General features: G+C 35.2%; 2 protein-coding genes and 1 pseudogene across 3 annotated transcripts; 2 read left to right on the top strand and 1 right to left on the bottom strand.

Annotated features, from left to right (window-relative positions):
- Window positions 1-327: 327 nt before the first annotated feature.
- On the bottom strand, window positions 328-5,470 carry LOC148934437 (putative disease resistance RPP13-like protein 3; annotated as a pseudogene).
- A 1,599-nt stretch (window positions 5,471-7,069) lies between these two features.
- LOC125217771 (3-isopropylmalate dehydratase large subunit, chloroplastic-like) lies at window positions 7,070-14,408 on the top strand. Its single transcript, XM_089056315.1, has 15 exons — window positions 7,070-7,252; window positions 7,368-7,511; window positions 7,603-7,773; window positions 8,649-8,801; window positions 8,902-8,970; window positions 9,113-9,229; window positions 9,573-9,647; window positions 9,731-9,808; window positions 9,918-10,013; window positions 10,233-10,282; window positions 10,515-10,569; window positions 11,891-12,022; window positions 12,608-12,655; window positions 12,752-12,910; window positions 14,133-14,408. Exons 1-15 carry the CDS (start codon window positions 7,205-7,207, stop codon window positions 14,268-14,270), a joined length of 1,533 nt encoding a protein of 510 aa, XP_088912441.1. The 5' UTR covers window positions 7,070-7,204; the 3' UTR covers window positions 14,271-14,408.
- Window positions 14,409-16,360: 1,952 nt separating this feature from the next.
- Window positions 16,361-20,802, top strand: LOC125217601 (nudix hydrolase 2-like). 2 transcript variants are annotated; one of them, XM_048119120.2, is made up of 8 exons: window positions 16,366-16,777; window positions 17,160-17,333; window positions 18,251-18,316; window positions 18,515-18,652; window positions 19,190-19,267; window positions 19,341-19,391; window positions 20,250-20,393; window positions 20,484-20,802. In XM_048119120.2, the coding sequence occupies exons 1-8, from the start codon at window positions 16,775-16,777 to the stop codon at window positions 20,679-20,681; spliced, it is 852 nt and encodes a 283-aa protein (XP_047975077.2). In that variant the 5' UTR covers window positions 16,366-16,774; the 3' UTR covers window positions 20,682-20,802. The 2 variants fall into 2 exon arrangements, with proteins under 2 accessions (XP_047975079.2, XP_047975077.2); XM_048119122.2 differs by lacking the exon at window positions 18,251-18,316 and having other exon boundaries at window positions 16,361-16,777.
- The last annotated feature ends 880 nt before the right edge of the window (window positions 20,803-21,682 follow it).

Here is a 21,682-nt window from a genome sequence, read left to right as displayed (position 1 = left end):
TCAAAGTAATAACTGTAATTTTGATTGAATCTATCATACTATTTACTGAATATTCGAACTACATTATATTCTACACTTTCAAGTTTATCTATTTATTTTTTCTCAAGCGTGCAATGAATATAGTCATAATATTGAATTTCAAAGTAATAACGGTAATTTTGATTGCATAAACAAAACATCTACTAATAGACTCCATTATCATAAAAAAAAAAAATAGAATATGACTATTTGCAATATATCAACATGAGAAAAGGATACAATAGCATCGACTTGATTTGCTCAAAAATACTATAAATGAAGAAATACTACGTAGTAGACTATCGCTCTCTAATCGCATATGATGAGCACTTTAAAGTTTTGTAAAACCATTGACAATAATACACTTAAGTGAATTAGCTCACCAATATATATAGCATAGTTGTTTGTTGGGTCTATACTTACACTTAATCCATCAAATATCCTTAGTAGTTTAAAACTTATCCAAGAATCAAAGGCCCAGTGCTTGAAAAGGACGGTACGCATATGTGAAGTCTCCGTGTTTGGAATGCTACCGGAGATGTTACAAAATACACTAAGGCGATATGAATGCTCAATACCTTGAGGAAAGCTGCCCAAAAACTCATTTATGTTGCAAACAAAGTTCTCGTCCTCACATTTTCTCAAAGAGAGGTCTCTCAAGAGATCATGGATCTTCACTGTTCTAATCTTGCCATCAGATCATATTTTACTGATCAAAACAAGACTTCTGGCAGTTAATTCCTCCAAATACTCATATCCCATCTCTTCCATGTCTTTAGATTCATTTGATGTTAGAAAGCCCTTTGCCATCCACAATTTGATGAGTTTTGACACATTGATCTCGTAATCTTTTGGGAAACACCCATATACAGAAAACAAAGCCTTAGAGGACTAGGCAAGCACTTATAACTCAAATACAATATATCATTGAATTGTTCATCATTTGTGAAAGAAACTTCATATACATTCCTAGCAATGCTTTCCCAATAATCTTTCCTTCGATTGACCTCATTAGAGAGAACTCCAGCTATCACCATAACTGCAAGTGGAAGCCCTCTACATTTTTCTGCTATGGCCTCCCCGATTTTCTCCGATTCGAGAGGGCAACTTCCATATCCAAACACTCTCTCTTTAAGTAACATCCAGCTTTGATCTACACTCATTAAATGCATTTGGTGAGGACGGCCAAGACAGTCGATGTAAGAAGCTACCTTTAACTCCCTAGTAGTAACTATAATTCGACTCCCATTAAGATCATCTGGAAACATCATTCGTAGATCATCCCACACATTTGTATCCCACAAATTATCCATCACGATTAGATACCTCCTCCCTTTTAAGTATCTATACACCTGTTCTTTCAATTCCTCGTCATTACATACAAATACTGAACCTCATCCCAATTGAACACGTCCTTGATGGAACGCAGAACAGTGCGAAGAATTCTCTTTATGCTATAACTTTGCGATATTGTGAGCCAAACACGAATATCAAAGTGTTGAACACTTAAAGGGTCATCGTAAGCATACCTAGCTAGAGTTGTCTTCCCAATGCCTCCCATCCCAACAATGGGGATGATTCTGAGTTGAGATTATCTTTCACATAGGCGACTCTTTATCTCCAATAAGTATTCTTCGAGCCCAACAAAGCCATTATTCGCCTCTCTTGACGGCATATGAATTTTCCTGCTACTCTTGATCTGCATTGCTTCTTGTCGGATGGTATCCGTTTCTGCTATTGACTTTTCCAATTCGTGGCAAAACGTTTCCGAGTTGGCAAGTGCAAACACATGGGGAAGAGGCCATAGGAGTCGATTCAATCTAATTCTCTAAGTTTGTCAAGAAAAAAAATCTTTATGAGCTCAAAACATAGCAATAGTATCTAAACAATATCTTAATTTGACATATCAAGTCAAGCAAACCAAATGAGCCCTTATTGTTAATCCTTTTTAAATAGACAAGTGGAGACATTACAAATATCATCCCAATTCTCTATAGTAATTGTTTTCCTATAAGGCGCAATTTTTGGATTTGCCTACAAAACAATAACAACCATAGTTAACTTCATATACACCAAAACACTCCTATAAGCATATAAAGTTAACTTCACATACATCTATATATCCTACAATTTACAGCAACTAAAGTTAAATCAGAGTTGATCAAGCATGACCTTATTCATACAGCTAGGTAACAACACAACACGCCTTTGAGAGATGCAAATAACATAAAGGAAGATGCATAAATAGCCTTTCAATTATATAAATAAAATAAAGAAAATATAAGTGGAGTAACAGTCTGCATCAGATGATCCTATAAGCTGTTAACAACCAGAATCAATTGAAAGCTAAAAGATAAGAATCTCTTATCAAAGCACAGAGACAAGAATATACAGATATAAACTTACCTTTAGTCGTTCGTTCCACACATTTTCATCATGAACCACAATTCTACCCATTGTGTAATCCCATGTGATTGGAGTCACAGAATTGCATGATATCAACAATGATGCAAGATATCATGGTGTTTCTCTCAAATCTTTAAACGAGCTTGGATATTTTGCTTATCCACCTTCATGTTAGATTCACCCGAAGTGCATTTATGGCAGCTGTCCAAGAGGTAGACTTCCAAGCTGATTTTCCATCAAGCTTGTTTCCTTGATTAATTTGCTCTATAAAGCTGGCTCCAAGAATATAGAGAAAATAATATAAAATATATTTCTTTTAAAAATATGAATTAATTAAATGTAGTACTCCATTAATAAGTTTATAAACAATTAAAAACATCATAAACAACAACATATAGATATTTGTAATTCTCTCAACCCAATATAATGAAACATTTCATCTTCAACATACTATTTAATTATACACTTTTAATACTATCAATTATAGCATATAGGTGTAGTAACATACTCATTCCGTCCCACAAAAGTATATGCATTTCATTTTCGGAAAGTTAACCCAATTTATTACCCTTATAAATCAACTTATTTACAACTTATATCATCATTAAACACTACTAATAATGTAGGTTCCACTATTCACTAACACTACTTTAACTATCTTTTCCCTCCTCTCTCTCTTACTTTACAAATTTTGTCTTAATTCTCATTCCATATTAATCGCTCATATTTTATGGGAAGAATGGAGTAAAATTAAAAAAATAATAAAAAAAGGGACATGCGTAAATTATATGAGGACTGATGGCTGACCATAGATAGGGTGATAGGGAATCCCACATACGAGTCCACATTTTTATTCCACAGACATATTGTATTGCCCGATCTAAGAGCTGGAACTCCTATTTGCATAATCCAAAGAAATCTCATAAGAGAATCAATCCAATTCGACCGAAGCAGTGCACGAAGTTGCAGCCAGTCGCAGTTGCTGTTCATAAAGAAACCATTCTTCTTTAATACGTTATTTCGATGAAGCTTACTCTTTAATTACATACCGATGTAGACTTTGTCCTTAGATTGATGCTAGAATAAGATATGCGATTAAGGTAAAATGTATTCCTAAATACAAAAAAAAGGAAAATTATTTGAATGAATAAATAGTTCATGATTTCATTCGATCAACAAATCATATGTATTCATAAGTGCAAACTTTTTCCAACATTCAACAACAATTTCTCAATATCTGCCAACCTAAAATTCTGAATTTTATAATTATTCAGCACCCTACCTAGAGTAATCAACAAAAGTGATGCAATTAATCTCACATAAAAAATAATAAAATATATACTAAAAATGACAAAAAAAGTGTGCTACATGGCCAAGACAATTTCCAGATAATGAATAGAAATTGAAATTGTAATTAATTAAAAAAAATCCATTATTGTATACATTTTATAAAAAAGAAGCATGATCCTTTGATCCTAATCTAAAAGAAAGATTATCTATTCGACCCACAATTTAATACTCCATCCATCCCAAGTTGCTTGAGTCGTATTTCATTTTGGATTGTCCCAAGTTACTTGATTCATTTCTCTTTTTGGCTAAAAATAAAACATTTAATCACACTTACTTTATTATTTCTTTTACTTTACCCCGTCTCATCGCTTACTTTATTCTCTCTCCTACTTTATTTAACTCACTAAACACAATTTTCTTAAATCTCGTGCCGAAAAGAAACGCCTCAAATAACGTGGGACGGAGGGAGTACATTTGTAATTTGTGTAAAGAAAAAATACATTACTCACACAATATATAGCATAACTTGATACGCATGGTCAAAGACTAAATATATTTTTAATATAGAATTTTTTTTTTCTTATTTCCCGCCGTATATACTCTAAAAGGTAAATTATCACTTAAAATAAGTGATAACATTTTTATCACTTAAAATTTATAATATTCTTTATATTATAAGAAGTCATGCAAACTTTATACATTAGATTTAATTTTTAATATTTATAATTTAATCTAATTCCGTATTAAATTTAATTTATTAAATTTAATTTTAAGTATTTATAATTTTATCTAATTCCATAATTTTTTCTATAAACTTAGTAATATTGTTTAATTAATTGGAGACATTACATTTGGTTTCAATTTTCATCATTATTATTTCAATACATGATAATATATATACATATTCCGATATTTTGTGAGTCTAAAAAAAATATTCCGATATTTTGTGAGTCTAAAAAAAATATGAGTGAAAGTTTTAAACAACAATATAGTACTATTATCTAATAGAATAAATCAAAATCAATTCAAGTCTAATTAAGTAAATATAAATTTAATTAATTAATAAAAAAGAATTTAATTTTAAAAATATATATTAACAAAACTTAATAAATAAGAAGTTCAAATTAAAACCTAGCTTAAGAGATAATAATAGAACCCTGCAATCAAATTAAAACTCTATTTAAATAGAAAAATAACAATTACAAACGTTTATACTCTATTATCTAAATCTAATTTCTCCATTAAATCCAATCCACTACCCCATTTAATACTTAAACTAAAGCCCAAATGTACATAAATTAATAATCCTATAAACCCTACAAAGTAGCGCCTCCCGCCACAGTCCGGATCACCTACTACTTTTCCTACACCATCCCCTACTCCACCCATCACAAACATAAAATATGATGGTGGGCCCATTACTTATGTTTGTGAGGAGTGGAGTAAGGGATGGTGTAGGAAAAGTAGCAGGTGTTCCGCACGGATCCATCTCACCCCTGCGGATCCATCTCTTTTTCTCCCTCACTCTTCGTCCCTCTCTCCCATCTCTCCGCCTTGCTGTCTCACCTGCGCAGCCTCGTCGCCATCGCTGTGGTGCACGCTGGTCTTGTCGGCGCTCCTTCCGCACAGCATCGCCGCCCGTGCCGCCTGCCTCGCAGCTCCACCACCATGCTTCAACAACGCTGATGATGGCACTGGCGATGAGGAGGACGAAGACGGCAGTTTCAACCGTGATGACCACTAAATACTCCCGCATTGCTGAATCTAATTCTATTTCACTTTTTTCTCTTCTTTTCCTGTTCTTCTATTTTTTTATTTTTTTTTATGGTAAGCACCATTTTCCTCACTTCTGGATCTGCATAGTCGAATTGCATATGTTGCAGGTTGTTTGTCTATTTATGAGTGTTAAACTTCTTGAAGAAGTCATTTTTGTTAAATTTCATTGGACCAATATTTATCCAATAATTTCTGCCTTTAAATTTCCTGATGAATGGTTTTCCCGCCCAAATATGTGCCACATGGCAATTCAAAAAACTGTCCCTATATATATTAATAGATTGGCAAAACACATTATTAGGTCCTTATACTTTAATCAAAATGTTTATTAGGTCCTCGTACAATTTTTTCGTTTTAATAGGTCCTTATACCTTTCTCATAAATTTCATCACATCCTCGTACATTTTTTTCGTTTTAATAGGTCCTTATACTTTGATTATAAATTTTATTAGGTCCTTATAAAAAATTTTATTTTAAGATATTTTTTTACTTTTATTTTAGATAATAATTTATATTTAATTAATTAAATTTAATGAACCTTTTAATTTTATTATTTAACTTATCTTATGATTATAAATATTCAGGGAAACGTATCTTTCAATATAAATATAAATAATCAATTGAAAATTCGGATAGTTATTCTAAAAAAATCTTTGATTTTAATCTTCAATCATCACGGTTAATCTTTTTATTATTGTCTACAACTTATTGAGATTATTGGATAACAAGATGATATTATCTTTATAGACTATGCTAAGTTAAATAATGGAATATTAAAAAGTTCATTAAGTTTAATAAAATTTAGATTATTATCCAAGATAAATGTAAAAAGTCTCTAAAATAAAAGATTGTACAAGGACCTAATGAAAGTTATGATAAAAGTATGAGGACCTACTAAAACGAAAAATCGTACGAGGACCTGATAAAAATATTGTGAAAAGTATAGGGACCTATTAAAACGAAAAAATTGTACAAGGACCTAATTAACATTTTAACTAAAGTATAAGGACCTAAGAATGTGTTTTGCCTTAATAGATTACGCGTTACATAAATGCCTTTTAGCCCTGAGGTGATATGCTCAGAAGGACTTCAGCTATTTTGTTCACATATATGAAGTTCAAAAATAGTCTACTATCATGAAAGTTAGTTATTCTGTTTTAAATGAAGATGTGATTAATTGCCTAAGTATTTATATTGAATAATGATTGAATTTATTAACGTGGAGTTGAACAAAGTAAAAAATAAATTATACTCCTTCTATTGTTCGTTATTCTAGCTGACATACTTTTCTTTTTTTATTTTCCCCGACTACGTGACACAATTCTACTTTTGATAACTTTCTTTTTTCAATTAATACACCCAACTATTTTTTTCTCAATTCAATTAAATATTCAATTCTCTTTCTCTCTCTATTTAATACTTACACTCACACTATTTTTTTCTCTAATTAAACATATTAACGGACAATTCCAAAAATCTCATATCTAACGGATTGACTAGGAGTATATAATATTCAAATAAATATAGTACTTTTTGATTGAGGGAGTATATAAACAATTTTCATTGCAATGAGTAATTTCCAGATTTTAGACTCTTTTAATCTTTTCTATTCTGCTCAATCCATAGTGTATAGCACAAGCAGCCGCCGCTAGAGAGAAATCCACGTATTGTGCAATTCCTTATAAACCGACTTTTGCTGTTCAGACAACATAAGATGGCTTCATCTGCTGTAGCTCCGACCTCCTCATTCCTTGCTGACAAGGTTTGCGTGCTTGATGAAGTCGCACCTTTTCATATATTTTCCTCCAATTCATGGAACGTGTAGTTAATCGAGAAAGTTTACATAATTTCCCCCATTTTTGCATTTGTGTTTGCAGAAAATTTTGGGATTTTCAGCTTCCTGTGCCCAGCCTTCTTCATTTCCATGTTCCCCGCAGCTTTCCACAAAAAGGGCTTCCAACAAAATAGTCTCCGTAATGACGCATCAGCAATCTGAGCGCAAACCATCGGCGACGGGAGCGGTGATTAATTTAATTTTTTTGTTTGGATTTCAGATTAAATGGAGAGGTTTTTTTTGATTTTGATGGTTTTTGGGAAAAAAAACAATTGTAGGTTAAGACTGGGATGACCATGACTGAGAAGATACTGGCGAGAGCTTCAGAAAAATCCCAATTGGTTCCCGGTGAGAATGCGTGGGTCAATGTGGATATTTTGATGACACATGATGTTTGTGGCCCTGGTTCCATTGGGATTTTCAAGAAGGAATTCGGCCAAAATGCAAAGGTAATTTTGTTTTTTAAAAAAGTGGAGTATTTCCTTGGTTGAAATAATCTTGACAAGAAACATGTGCTGTTTTGAGTAATTGAATTTAGTTTTTGTAGTCATTGGAACATCTTGTGCTCATTATTACATTCCATGCCTGACCTCGTTTTCTTTGCTATGTTATATAGTACTCCCTCCATCCCCCATTAGAAGCTCTCTTACTTTACCATTTCTCCACTTTAACTATTTATTATCATTTTTATAAAACGAGTGCAGAAGCGGAAGCGTGACTCCTAATGGGGGACGGAGGGAGTAGTTGGAATGAACATTGTGGGTCATATTTATTTGTATTCTTTGATGAATAAAGTGTGCTGGTTGAGGTTGTGTATGCGTCCTCATCTTCTCGGTAGTGACTAGTGAGTCTCTGTGTGGCCATTGATAGAAGCAACTGGGCACCAAAATAAGAATATAACTTAGCAAGTACAAACTGAATCATATTTAAATTTCGGATCATTTATCTCTTGAATTTGTATGTGGATCTTAGTTCACGAAAACTTAAAACACTTTATTTTAGAGCTCTAGGAATGTGAATTTTCGGTGGTACTTCTTGCCTTAATTTCTTGTATTCCATTCTGCCACTTGAAGTTTAGGGTCTTGGTGATAAATGATAGTCCACAATTTTGAAAAAACTTAAGTTATGTTCTTCTACAGATATTTTTGGATGTTTTTTTGAGGTTATTGTGTATGCTGTTCTCAAAACAAAAGGAAAAGTTTGGCGTATATTATCTGGCTGAAAGTATTTTTTGTTGTCTGCTTGTTACACTTTCCTAAACCACTATTGTACATTATGGTGTGCCTATCTCACTTTATTTGTTGCTTGCTATTTGCTATTGTAGGTGTGGGACCGTGAAAAAGTAGTTATCATTCCTGATCATTATATCTTCACAACTGATGAACGAGCAAATCGCAATGTAGACATCTTGAGGGATTTCTGTAATGAGCAAAATATTAAGTACTTCTACGATATTAAAGATCTCGGAAATTTCAAGGTATGACTACTTTGCTACTTGCTGGAACTAGTCACTTACTAACTATCCTGTCAAATGTTTTTTGGAGAAAGCAATTGAGTTTGACCAACTGGCATTTTAGGCTAATCCTGATTACAAAGGTGTCTGCCATGTGGCTCTTGCCCAAGAAGGCCATTGCCGACCTGGAGAGGTATACATGTTAAATATAAAAATGTTCTGTATTAGTGACTTAATGCCCATCTGGCCTCCTCTAGTAACCAAGTTCTAGATGAGGCTGTATTTAAAATGATATCAAACCCTCTCATAATTTACGAATTATATTATGCTCCTAGGTCCTACTGGGTACCGACTCTCACACATGTACTGCTGGAGCATTTGGTCAGTTTGCTACTGGAATTGGAAACACCGATGCTGGTTTCGTGTTGGGCACTGGAAAGCTTTTGCTTAAGGTATATTTGATGTTACACGTTTTTAACTTGTTTTCATCATGTTCTCTTTTATCCATGCTGTAATTTCTTCACGAATTCTAGACTTTAATCACTCAATATCCTGTCCAGTCCCATTTCTTTCTTTACACTCTGATCATGAAGATATTCTTTGGTAGTTTTAATAATTAACCACTAACAGTTTTATTTGAATTGGAAGACTAAAATTTGACTATCTAAGACTATAATGATACTCACAATTCTGTTTTTCAATGGGCATGACTGTTTGTGAGATTATCTCTCCATGTCTTAGACACTTCTTGATGAACGTATGAGTCGGTGAGTAATTCTTGCAAGTGCATTTCAGGTGCCCCCAACTTTAAGATTTGTAATGGATGGTGAAATGCCCGACTATCTACTCGCAAAAGATTTAATTCTGCAAGTAAGTGCATGCGAGCTTAGAATTATTTGGTAACACGAATATCAAAAGGCAACATATCGATTCATGTGTTGTGTATTTTGTAGATTATTGGTGAAATTTCAGTTGCTGGCGCGACATACAAAGCAATGGAATTTGTTGGTTCTACTGTTGAAAGTTTGACCGTAAGTGCATCTAACTACTTCAGTAAATGCATATAGGCTCTTGAGGGTAATATCCTGAATTCCCTTTAATTTGTTCTTCATGCAACTTGAAATTTACTTTTTCCTGAAGATGGAAGAAAGAATGACTCTGTGCAGCATGGTAGTTGAAGCTGGGGGAAAGAATGGTGTCGTCCCTGCTGATAGTACCACTTACAAGTACCTTGAGGTTAGTTTTAGGAGATATATTCTGTGACTGTAGTATGTGTCTGAACCAAAACACACAGGGCTCACAAATTGCATACAACTAACCAATCATTGCGAATATATGAATAATACATATACACGCTGGTTCATGTTTCCTTGAGTTGAAATCTGCTAGAAATGAGAACATATGTATTACAATTTGTCCATTTTTCAATAGTGACAGTACTTTTTGGCTGCCCAGGGAAAGACATCTTTGCCATTTGAACCAGTATTTAGCGATGGAGGAGCCAGGTAGCTTCTTGTTACTTTTGCAAGTTGAACAGTATTATGTTTGTGACACTTCTAGTCTTAATCTTAAATCAAATATTAGTAGAGAGAGATTGTGCTGAATTCTTTTTGACATATTAATCAGCCTATTTCGGTATTTCCCATCCTTTGTGATATATGGAAACCTCTCATGTCATTTCTTTAATATGGTAAACTTGTATAATTGGGTGCTTATGGTCAAATTTCTTTTAATTAGGTTTCTTAAAGAGTACAGATTTGATATTTCAAAGCTCGAGCCTTTGGTTGCTAAGGTGAGTAGTATAAAACCTTATTGTTTGTCCTTATACCCTCGTAGGAAATTATCATTAGAGACTTAAATGTTTCATATAGACATGCTGTCTCATTTAGCTCTTTTATAATTGGAAGATTATTGTCTGATAAGCAACTCTTATACCCTCGAGGTGTGTTCTTTTTGATGGAAAAGTGGGGTGTGGTTGTTTCTGCTTCTGGTTAATGCACATTCCATTTTAGTTAGCGGTACGTTATGGTTTACGCCTTTCTTTCGGGCCAAGTTGTTCAAATGGCCAGACCTGTGGGACGAATCACAAAAATGGCCTGATCTGTTAAAATATTGCTAAAATAGCGAGTAACTTTGGGACTGAGTTGCAAATATGGCCTGTGCCTATATTTTTGGGCTATAAATTGAAGTGCAAGGCACAGATCCGACTTGGATATTCTAATTTATTTTGTACACTAGTGGAAGACATATTTTTTACTTGAGCATCAAATGACGTTGTTTGATGCCCAAATATATATTTTCAATGTAATATACAAAAAAAAAAAATCAGAACATCCATGCTAAGTTTGGACCTTCCATGTCAGAGTTTTCAGCCCAGCCCAGACTTAGAAAGTCAAGAAATACAGGCATGAGCCATATTTGCCACTCGTGCCCAACGATCAGACTTTTTTATGTGATCATGGCATTTTTGCAACTTGGCCCAAAGATCAAGCCATAAACTCTAATTAACCTATATATTAATGTGTGAAAAGAAAATATATTCTCTATGCTAGAGCTAATGACTTGACATGTCAAGTGCTTGCACAGTCTTTTCTTCCCCCTTCTCTAGTAAACAGTTTTTGGTTTTATGAATCATGATGCTAGCAAGAGGTAAAATTTGTCGAAATGATTCAATCTTTTTTTAATCTTCTGAAGTGTTTAATGAAATTAATTACAATCATCAAACTTAAGTTTTATGATTTTTTGAAGTAATTGAATACTTAAATGATTACTATTCTTTGCAAAGGTATTTTTTACTGTCCATTAGGTCAATTGAGCCATGAAAGATGTATATTTTCGGAACACCAATTTGTTAAATCTGAAATGGATCAGCCGGCTTGATCCACAAATCTATTCTAACTCAACAAATTCTGAGAATTTTAGGTGGAATGAGACACATCTGTAATACTTGCTGATAATTTTGATGTGTAGTTCTGTGTCGGGAGTATCGATTAGCCCAAAGATTTTAGGCTAGTTCTTTAAATGTTTTTGTCTATTGTGTTTTTTTTATAGAGGGAATCCTCCTGTTTTACCCTACATCTTTTATACACTGACATAAAATTTATGAATATCAGCCTCATTCTCCTGACAATCGTGCTTTAGCTCGAGAATGCAAAGATGTGAAAATTGACAGGGTATATATTGGATCTTGTACTGGTGGGAAAACAGAAGATTTCATGGCTGCTGCTAAAGTATTTCTTGCTTCGGTAAGTAGCTAAATAGTACCGTATTTTTTTAGTACTGTCCCTTTTTGTGATCTCAAATCATGAGAAGCTTGTTATGTACTCCCTCCGTCCGTGAATAGGAGTCCCGTTTCTCCATTTTAGTCCGTCCGCGAATAAGAGTCCCGGTTCATTTTTACCATAAATAGTAATAGGGTCCCACCTTCACCTAACTCATTCCACTCACATATCATTTAAAACTAATATATACAAGTGGGACTCTATTCCACTAACCTTTTTCCACCCACTTTTCTTAACATTTTCTTAAAACCCGTGCCGCCAATGAATGGGACTTCTAATGGCGGACGGAGGGAGTATCTTGTATGTAAACTCAAAATCTGATGCCGTCTAAAACCTTCCTAATTTAGTGCATGCTAGTACTGGAGGTGCTCTATTTCTTTATGCACTTAAAGTTTATGTGTGATAAGTATGTGTGGACCTTTTACCAGTGAATGTTACGGTTTGTGAAAAGTATCATATCAGTTGATTATAAGCATATGTTCTCTCTCAGAAAATCGTAGTTGGGATGCAAAAACTTGCTTGAACTTACACATATTTACTGATTCACAGGGTAAAAAGGTCAAAGTCCCAACCTTCCTAGTTCCAGCTACGCAGAAGGTATGCTTTTCTAAATTACACATGTTTTCTAAACAGACCAAAGGTAAAACGTCAAAACATTAAATATTTTGTTTCTAAATCACACATATTCCTCAGGTTTGGATGGATGTATATAGCCTTCCGGTCCCAGGATCGGGTGGGAAAACTTGCTCACAGATATTTGAGGAAGCTGGATGCGACACTCCTGCAAGCCCCAGTTGTGGTGCTTGTTTGGGAGGACCAAGAGACACATATGCACGCATGAATGAAGCTCAGGTATGTACCATTGTGTTTTTTTGCAGTATATGCTAACTTGGCCCAAAGAATAATGCCATCAGTCTTTAAGGAAGAAGGTGACTGAAAGTGCTTTTGCATGTCTGATTACTAGATAGTTTTTAACTCAAGTTTGCAAAATAATGTTATTAAGTTTTAAATTTTTGGTGTCTAATCATGTCCCCAATTTAAAGCAATTTTCTGAACATGTTCAAACCTTACCTTTTCTCTTTACATCCCAACTTTGTGAGAAGTTTGATATATGTCCCAATTGACATAATCTGGTGATAGAACGACAAGTCAGCTCGCGGATTCTTAGGTGGACTATAGTTAATTGAGGTGGATTTTTGGGGGTTCATAGTATTTTATTTTCCCAACTTTCATGTTTTTTCTCTTAAAAAACCTCAGCTTTGGAAAAAGTCCCATGTATAATACCGTGGACATTTTTGAAAATAGTCACTGTAATAACAAAAAAAGTCACACCCCAAGCAAACTGTAAACTATCTTAGATTCTGATGAGCTAGCTCATTGTTCTGTTGCTGGAATTGGGCTTTTTGAACTGTTATGTCAAGCGAGAAGAATAAGTAAAGGTCTTGTTTGGGCTTAATATATTCTACTTCTTATATTGCTTTTACATAAATACACATTTGCTTAACAACACCTCAATATGTAAAACCCACTTAGGGAATTTTGATACTCCCTCCGGCCTTTGAAAATAGAAACAATTTTCATTTGTGTGCTAGTCGGTCAAGCGGTAGAGAGGTTAATGCCTGAGGCCAAAAGAAACTATTTTCATTTTGGTCCATCCTTTAAAATTAGAAATTTTCTATTTTAGGAAACCTTTTCTCTCTCTAACGAGGTGGGACATTAACAATACTTTAGTCACTTTCTCTCTTACTTTACCAATTGTGCATTAAAACCTGTACCCCTTCAAAAGTTCATACACAACAATGATTAGTTTTACAACTAAAACGAGGAAAGTGACATATGTTAGCATGCAGCACAGAGTTGAAAGCTCCATATGAATAGAGTTGTGAACTGTGTATAGATGTATGGAGTATATTGTTTTTTGAGAATAGATTCTACAATAGTTTATACTTCCTTCGTCGTGACTTATTTGTGCTTAGGATATCTTATCAGTTAGGATGATACATCACAGTTGTATGGATTTATGACAAGAGAAGTTATAACAACTAGTGAATATTGCAATCTTGGTAAAATGCAGGTCTGTGTTTCAACCACAAACAGGAATTTCCCCGGGCGTATGGGCCATAAAGAAGGACAGATTTATCTAGCTTCTCCATACACGGCTGCTGCATCTGCATTGACTGGTTTCGTCACTGACCCACGAGAATTTATCTAGAGTAATTTTGTGCTCTACTTTTCTGAATGCTGCTTCTGAGTTCTTGATTTCACATGTTGTGATGTGTTAGAACTTGTGTTAGATCTGGAAAGTAGATTCTTCAATAAAGATGATTGCTGGACATGTTATTTTATTTTATTTTAATTTTCTGAAAAAAAGAAAAAATATTTTGGGGTGGTCATGAGACTTGGTATGCATGTATGACAAGAAAGAAGTGAAGAGGAGAAATGGAAAAATAATCAGAGCTTCCTCTATTTCAATAATTTGCTCCCACGGAAATAAAAGTATCCTGCAATTAATTTTACTCTCACACACAGAAAAAGTACTCTCACTAATCATCTCCATCTATTTTACACTAAATCCAACCTATTTTCAGTATATATAATACTTCTCTGTTCTTGAAAAAAATATTGTATGAACTAATTTTCTTATTTGTTCGTTTCTAAAAAAGTGTGAAATTTTTAGTTTTGGACTCTTTTAAATCCTAATCAAACATGAACACAAAACTATATTGATCCACTATCTTGATTCAATTTTTACAGATGTTTACATAACCCACCAAAATTTGGGTTAATTTTCTAGGTTAAAAGATAGGCTTTAAAATGAGTTTCTCTGGGCCATAAAACACACAATTAAAATTAGATAAGAACTAGTAACTTGCTCTAATATACTTAAAGCAACAAAAAAATAATGCGTTATTATGAGATAGGTTAGGTAATGGCTACAAGACCTATTATGATAACAAATGATAAGATGTCACGAAGTAATGACGTTGGATGTATGTATGCAATGTACAAGCCCTTTTTTTGTCATTGTACAACTACTTCACTTTCTGATCTTCACGTAACTGATCTATACAAATTATTGTTTTCACATTTTGATCGTTCGTTTATAGTACTACGTAAATTCAGTGCATTGGATCCAATTTATATACTAAAGTTAATTGAATATAAGATTGACCCTTTGCATTATCTAATATTATAATGTTTGGATCATTGAACGTATTTATCTAGGGTCATTTTAATTGATAGAGATTAGATTCACGAACATTTCAAATCTAAGTTGAAATATAACTCAAAACTAATGAATTTTTAGTGATTAGGCCTAACAAAAACGAAAATATTTTTCAGTATTCTATTTTATATGTACATGTATAGTTACTTTGTTATACTACTTCATATTTCCACTAGTACGTTATATTCATACTATTGTAAAATAAAACTGAAATATTGTTTTCCACCTTAGAAATAAATCTTTTTCCATTATTTATTTGAGCAACTTAATATTTTCATTTTAATTTGTCTAATAAGGTAAATGGTTGATTTTGTCCCGGCGGTTCGGAGAAGATCACCTACGGCAAATCCTGATCCATCTCCTAATACACACTCACAAACATAAGTGATGAACCTACCATCATTTATTATGTTTGTGACTGTATATTAGGAGATGAATCAGGATTTGCGGTAGGTGATCCTTGCCGACGTTCGAGACGTTTAGTTAAACATTTCTCAACGTTTAAGCAATCCCCATTAAGTAAAATGTAGTACTGTAAATTCTTTTTGTTGATCGAGGTATTAATGTGGACATGTGGTAATTGAAATTACACCGCTATTCTACATGACATTGGACGTCTAAAGTGTAATACAAAAGTGTTAATTTACTCGTTTTTTTCTATAGTTTGAGTCATTGTCATGCCGAAAAACAATGGGAATGACATAAAGCAAAAGAATGGTAACAAAATTAGTCTTACTTTTATATATTGATTTTATAACTAAAAAATATGAGTATATTAAGTTAATTGAATGTGAGGTTTTCTTGCTGAAAATAATAAGAGCGTAATGACATATTTATTGGTAGGCGGAAAAAAAGAGATATATAATGATAGATGAAAGGAGTATTTAATGTTTGCCATTTATTGTGAAACATTTTTATAGCTAAGAGCATCTTGTAAAATATATAGAAAAGGTATATATAAATGTAAATTGTTCCTAAAATAAAACAATAGTGTAAGAATTAAAATGCAATAAAAAACATAAATGATTTTTCATATCGCACAATTGTAAAAATTGCAACGTAATATTGCAACGTAATATCGCAACGTAATAGACGAAGATGAGAAGCAGGGATTGATTCAAGTGGTGCTCAAGTGCTGTTGTGGACCCATCAATGGAGTCCGAGTCGCACTTCAATTCGATTAGTGCGCGGCAGGTAGTGGCGATGATAGGTTAAACTCCAAACGCAACGCCGCCGCACTAACACACTCAATCACTGAAGCACTCGAGTATGGATCGGGCCCACGGCCCGGATAAAAGCCCAAATGCGGGCTCGTTGCCGCTACGCCAAGCTTTACCCAATCATATCAACATGGTGGAGTCGATCCATTCGCACTTGACCTCTATGCTCCGCGTCACGCTCCTCTCGCTGCAGTGACGCCTACCTTCTACTATAAATTGCGCCTCTACCTTGCTGCACCACCATTTCCACTGCTCTAGCTTCTTCTCTCAATGGTGTGTAATGCAAATTCTATTCGATTTTATCATTCATATTTGCTATTCCGCTTTCAATTTGTTTCGATTTTTCCTGAATTAATTTATGCTGCTGCAACTGTTTATGAGTGGGAATCTGATGTCTAGATAAGTTCGAACATCTGTTACTTGCGATACAACAGTGTTATTTGGTGAATTTCAGTATTTTAATCGATGTAGCATTAACAGAATTCGTTCGTGAATATGCTTGCTTATGCTTGATTGATTTGATGCAGAGAATTTGAGAAAATTATCTCTGTTTTAATTTTCATCTTTGTGATTATCCTACTTGTATATTCAAGCTTTGATAACACCATTTATATGTGCAGCTGTGACTAAGATTGATGTTGCTTCTTAAATTCAGGTTGCTTGTGGCATAATGGACCAAGAGAATTCTGAAAAGGGAACGGAAGATGCCCCCGTGCTTCCTTCATGCGAAGACGAACACGGAGGTATCATAGTGGAGTTGAAGGATCCCATGGATCCCACTGAGTTTGCTCTGCTTCTCAAAAGTTCACTTTCACAGTGGAAACTGCAGGTAATTTTGCACCCATGCTTTGAGATCACTGATTTAACATGATCATGATGCCTAAGCAACTGTTACTTGCTTTTCATATGATTCAAAATCTGCTAAATGGAAACCTTGCTTCTCATCAATTTAATACTATGAAATATCAATTCCTGCCGTTTCCATCTTTTGGATCAGTGAAGTTGATCTTCACAGAACTTCAAAACTAAAGGATCTGAATCATATATTTGTTAGATTGAAACAAGATTTTGCAGTCTCATGTTTGTTATGCTTTTTTTTTTTTTTTTTGCATCCTCATCCATGACAGATGGGTGGCGTTGCTCACTTGTGCTGTTGATCTCACGTATTGTATAATCATGTTATGCAAAACTGTGTTTTGGTGAGAACTCCAGATTACTGTAAGAGCCAGAATTCACTTCATACATAAAAAGCTTTGTCTAGTTACCATTGAAGCTTGGAGTTTTTCTTAGTTTCATTGTTGACGCGTAAATACCTGAAGTCCAGACATATTATTCTTGGAAGGACTTGGTCCTTCTTGATTGATTTGTTGACTGACCAACTGTCACTTTTGAAAATTTATATTGACCAACTAGCGAGTTCAAGTCAGATTGTCTGAGGTCAAGGGTCCATTATGTGTGTGTTGATTGAGTATAACCTTCCAGAAATACATCTCTACTTTTCATCTTTTACATCATATATTGACATAGTATAATCTAACAGAGTCTGAAATTTGTTTGTACGGATATAATTGTTGTTTAACGAGCATGGAGAATGCCATTCATAAATGTATGCACTTAGTTGGTACCCGATATAGTTGGAATAAAATTCTTAACTGCTTTTTGGACTGTCGACTTCATATATAGTTCAATATGATGTATTAATAAAATACCATATTTATGTTCACAATATGTAATAAATTTACGTAGGGGAAGAAGGGAGTCTGGATCAAAATACCAATTAAACTTGTGGCTCTTGCTGAAGCTGCAGTCAAGGTAGTTTCCTTCTCACTTAGGACTTTGAAGTTTTTGGGTCCTCTTTCACTTTTTAAACCTAGTTAGGCGCCAGCATAAAAAGTTGGTTAGTCTAGAGCAACTCAAGACTTGTATCTTCAATGTTTTGCCATGTGCATCGATGCACCACCAATCTTGACCTATGAGTTTGATCTAACACACCAATTTATAACATTGCAGGAAGGATTTGTGTATCACCATGCTGAGCCTCACTATTTGATGCTTGTAAAATGGATTCATGAAACTCCTAGTACCATTCCAGCAAATGCAACGCACCGACTCCGCATTGGTGCTATTGTCTTGAATGACAAAAGAGAGGTGTTTTCCATATCTTTTATGTATATCTGCTTATCTCGGTCCATCATACGTATATGAAGTGAACTGCTTGTGTTAAATACTCTATTATAGAAATTTGGATTGGCTTGGAAAATTGACTGAGAGGATCATAAGAAACTTCGTGCAATAATATAACATCTTTGTGGATTTGGCACATATTTTATTCGGTGTAGTTGTTCAAAACTTCAAATAGTTAAATGGATTCTGAGGAGAAACCAAGCAAATTTGGAAGATAGTATCCATTCATCACAGGAAAAGGCCTTCATACCAAAATCATTCATGTTTCCATTTTTCCCGCTGTTCTTAGGAAGTTATATCCCTTGTTTGTTATGTTTAGATTTCACTGCTGTTGGTATTGTTGCTGTATAAAGCATGTGCTCTGGTCTCCAATCAACTTAATATTCTTAATGTAACTTCAAATTAATATTTACGGGCAAGATTTGCAATTTATCGATATGATATTGTACAGAACCCTAAAAGTTCTTCTCTTTCTTACCTGTTGCCACTCATCTTTCACAGTTGCTCGTTGTTCTGGAAAAGCATGGCAGATTTAAAGGCACCGGCATCTGGAAGATACCCACCGGAATGGTCGAGGAGGTTTGTGTTTTAAATAAAGTTTCATTTGAAAAATCAAAACGCTTCAACAAGTACATTGCTTTTACATGTCCAGGGAGAGGATATCATTGTAGGAGCAACAAGAGAAGTAAAAGAGGAAACCGGAGTAAGCAATTGTTAACTGATGAATAAATAAATACATATGTTGTGTGTCTGCTCTTGCCCGGCTAAATTCTATAAATGGGGAGTTCTACAAAAATGGTTCCACCAATAGGCTAGTTTTTTTTTGTTTCTGCAAATGGGTGATACGCATTCTAAGAATGCGTATTCGAAATACGCATTCTAAGAATGCGTATCTAAGTCGCGCTTTTTCGTTCGCCAAAAATGAAAAGAAAACACGGAGGGGAGGGGAAAAACGCATTCTTAGAATGCGTATTTGAGATACGCATTCTTAGAATGCGTATTCTGAATACGCATTCTCAGAATGCGTTTCTCCCCTCCATAAACTTAGTCCAGAATAGAATCGGGGGCAGAAGCATTCTGCCCTCTGCGCGAACTCCAGCCTCCTCTGCGCGAATCCCTTCCAAGAATGCCACATTTTCGTCCACATTTTCGGCGGCGGCGGTGGAAGAACGACGGGATCGGCGGCGCGGCGGCGGCGGAGAGGCAGCGGCTCACGGAATTCGCAGGCAAGGAGGCTGTATTCTTCGTGCAGCTTCTGCCCGATTCTGTTCTGTTTGTCGATTTATTCTAAGAATGCGTATCTCAAATACGCATTCTAAGAATGCGTTTTTCCCCTCCCCTCCGTGTTTTCTTTTCATTTTTGGCGAACGAAAAAGCGCGACTTAGATACGCATTCTTAGAATGCGTATTTCGAATACGCATTCTTAGAATGCGTATCACCCATTTGCAGAAACAAAAAAAAACTAGCCTATTGGTGGAACCATTTTTGTAGAACTCCCCATTTATAGAATTTAGCCGCTCTTGCCCACCTTGTCTGACGACAGACGTTGCTACATTGCAGGTTGATTCAGAATTCATCGATGTGCTAGCATTCAGGCAAATGCACAATACCTTCTACCAGAAGTCAGACTTATTTTTTCTGTGCACGCTGAAGCCTCTATCATTTGAGATCCAAATACAAGAGTCTGAGATTGATGGAGCCCAGGTATGAGTTAAACGAATGAATCAAAATCAAGATCATCAAATACACGAAGACCGAAACCTAATACATTAATCTATCTCATGGTATATGCAGTGGATGCCCATTGCTGAATACGCAGCACAGCCTTTCGCGGAGCAGCACTATGTGTTCAAGTATGCTGCGGATATATGCCTAGCTAAACTCGAAAAGGGTTACACTGGCTTCACACCACGTCCAACTACATCATTCCTCAGTCAGAATCCCAGCTATCTCTATGTAAACGAGCTTCTCACCCTCCCAGTTTCTAACTAATCATTCCTACTTCATAATCACAATTTCCAATCCGCTTTATGATTTTATTTGTGTAAAAAAAGCCTCTCATGTACAATTTTGTGCATCCAATAGTATGGTATTTCATTAGGACTGTTTTACACAGGCTCCCTTTGACTTATTTTTTATATAAGGGCTCGTCTGGTAGGTGGGTAAATAATTAACATGGATGTATGGTTATGGGCTTTTCATGAGTTGATGGGTAGAGTTGTTAGTTGTTTGGTTGAGTCCAAGAAATTAGTATTGCCCAATTTGAAGAGTTTGGTTGAATGAGAGTAGGGCTGAAAACAATTTTCACATACTAAACTACCCCTCTTCGGCTCCTCACATGCCTAGCAATCTTCATCCCCAAACATCACCCTTCCTTCTCCGTCTTCATCCTCTCCACTGCCTCTGTCACCTTCCTCCGCCACCGCTTCCGTCACCTTCCTCCGCCTCCCCTCCCCCCCCCCCAATCTCTTGCCCGACTCCAATTGAGCAAAATCGCAGATTTCACATCTCCCCTCCCCACCCCAATCTCCTGCCCGACGCTAATTTCACCCCTATCGAGCTCTTCTTCGAAACCCCTCACCTCAACAATCCTAATTTTTGACAAGCCCTAGCTCAAATCTCGCTGAAGTCAAACATTAGAGATGTAGTTCTCGATTTCTTATGCAATTACGCGTTTGATATTTGCTAGAGTTTGAGCATCCCGATTACTTCTGCAACACCACCGATGCTTCCACCCTCTGCGCTCTGATATACTGGCCGCAATTTCACGACAAAATCGACAGAGAATTGTGGGATTCGGTAGAGATCTCCACATTCAGAAATCGGCCAAAGTCATCGTCAATAGAATAAACGACCGGCAAAAATGGAGGGAAAGGTGAGCAACAGTTGCTTCAAATTGGAGGGAGATGGGGGCAAAAATGAGAGAATATTTGTTTTCAGCAGAATTGAGAAACGAGCTGCCCTTATACCTGCCTCCTCCCCTGATAGAGTTA

The sequence above is a fragment of the Salvia hispanica genome, chromosome 1 (assembly GCF_029641045.1).
Source record: "Salvia hispanica isolate PSC_SH4W2 chromosome 1, Shi_PSC_v1, whole genome shotgun sequence".
In the NCBI taxonomy this organism is placed as follows: domain Eukaryota; kingdom Viridiplantae; phylum Streptophyta; class Magnoliopsida; order Lamiales; family Lamiaceae; genus Salvia; species Salvia hispanica.
This window is presented reverse-complemented; position numbering and strand designations above follow the sequence as displayed.

Coding starts and splice junctions, on each gene's coding strand:
- LOC125217601 (XM_048119120.2), top strand. Junction 17,334..18,250: donor TTTCACAGTGGAAACTGCAG/GTAATTTTGCAC, acceptor AAATTTACGTAG/GGGAAGAAGGGAGTCTGGAT. Junction 19,392..20,249: donor AAGTAAAAGAGGAAACCGGA/GTAAGCAATTGT, acceptor GCTACATTGCAG/GTTGATTCAGAATTCATCGA.
- LOC125217771 (XM_089056315.1), top strand. CDS start 7,205: ATGGCTTCATCTGCTGTAGCTCCGACCTCCTCATTCCTTGCTGACAAG. Junction 7,774..8,648: donor AATTCGGCCAAAATGCAAAG/GTAATTTTGTTT, acceptor TTGCTATTGTAG/GTGTGGGACCGTGAAAAAGT. Junction 10,014..10,232: donor CCACTTACAAGTACCTTGAG/GTTAGTTTTAGG, acceptor TTGGCTGCCCAG/GGAAAGACATCTTTGCCATT.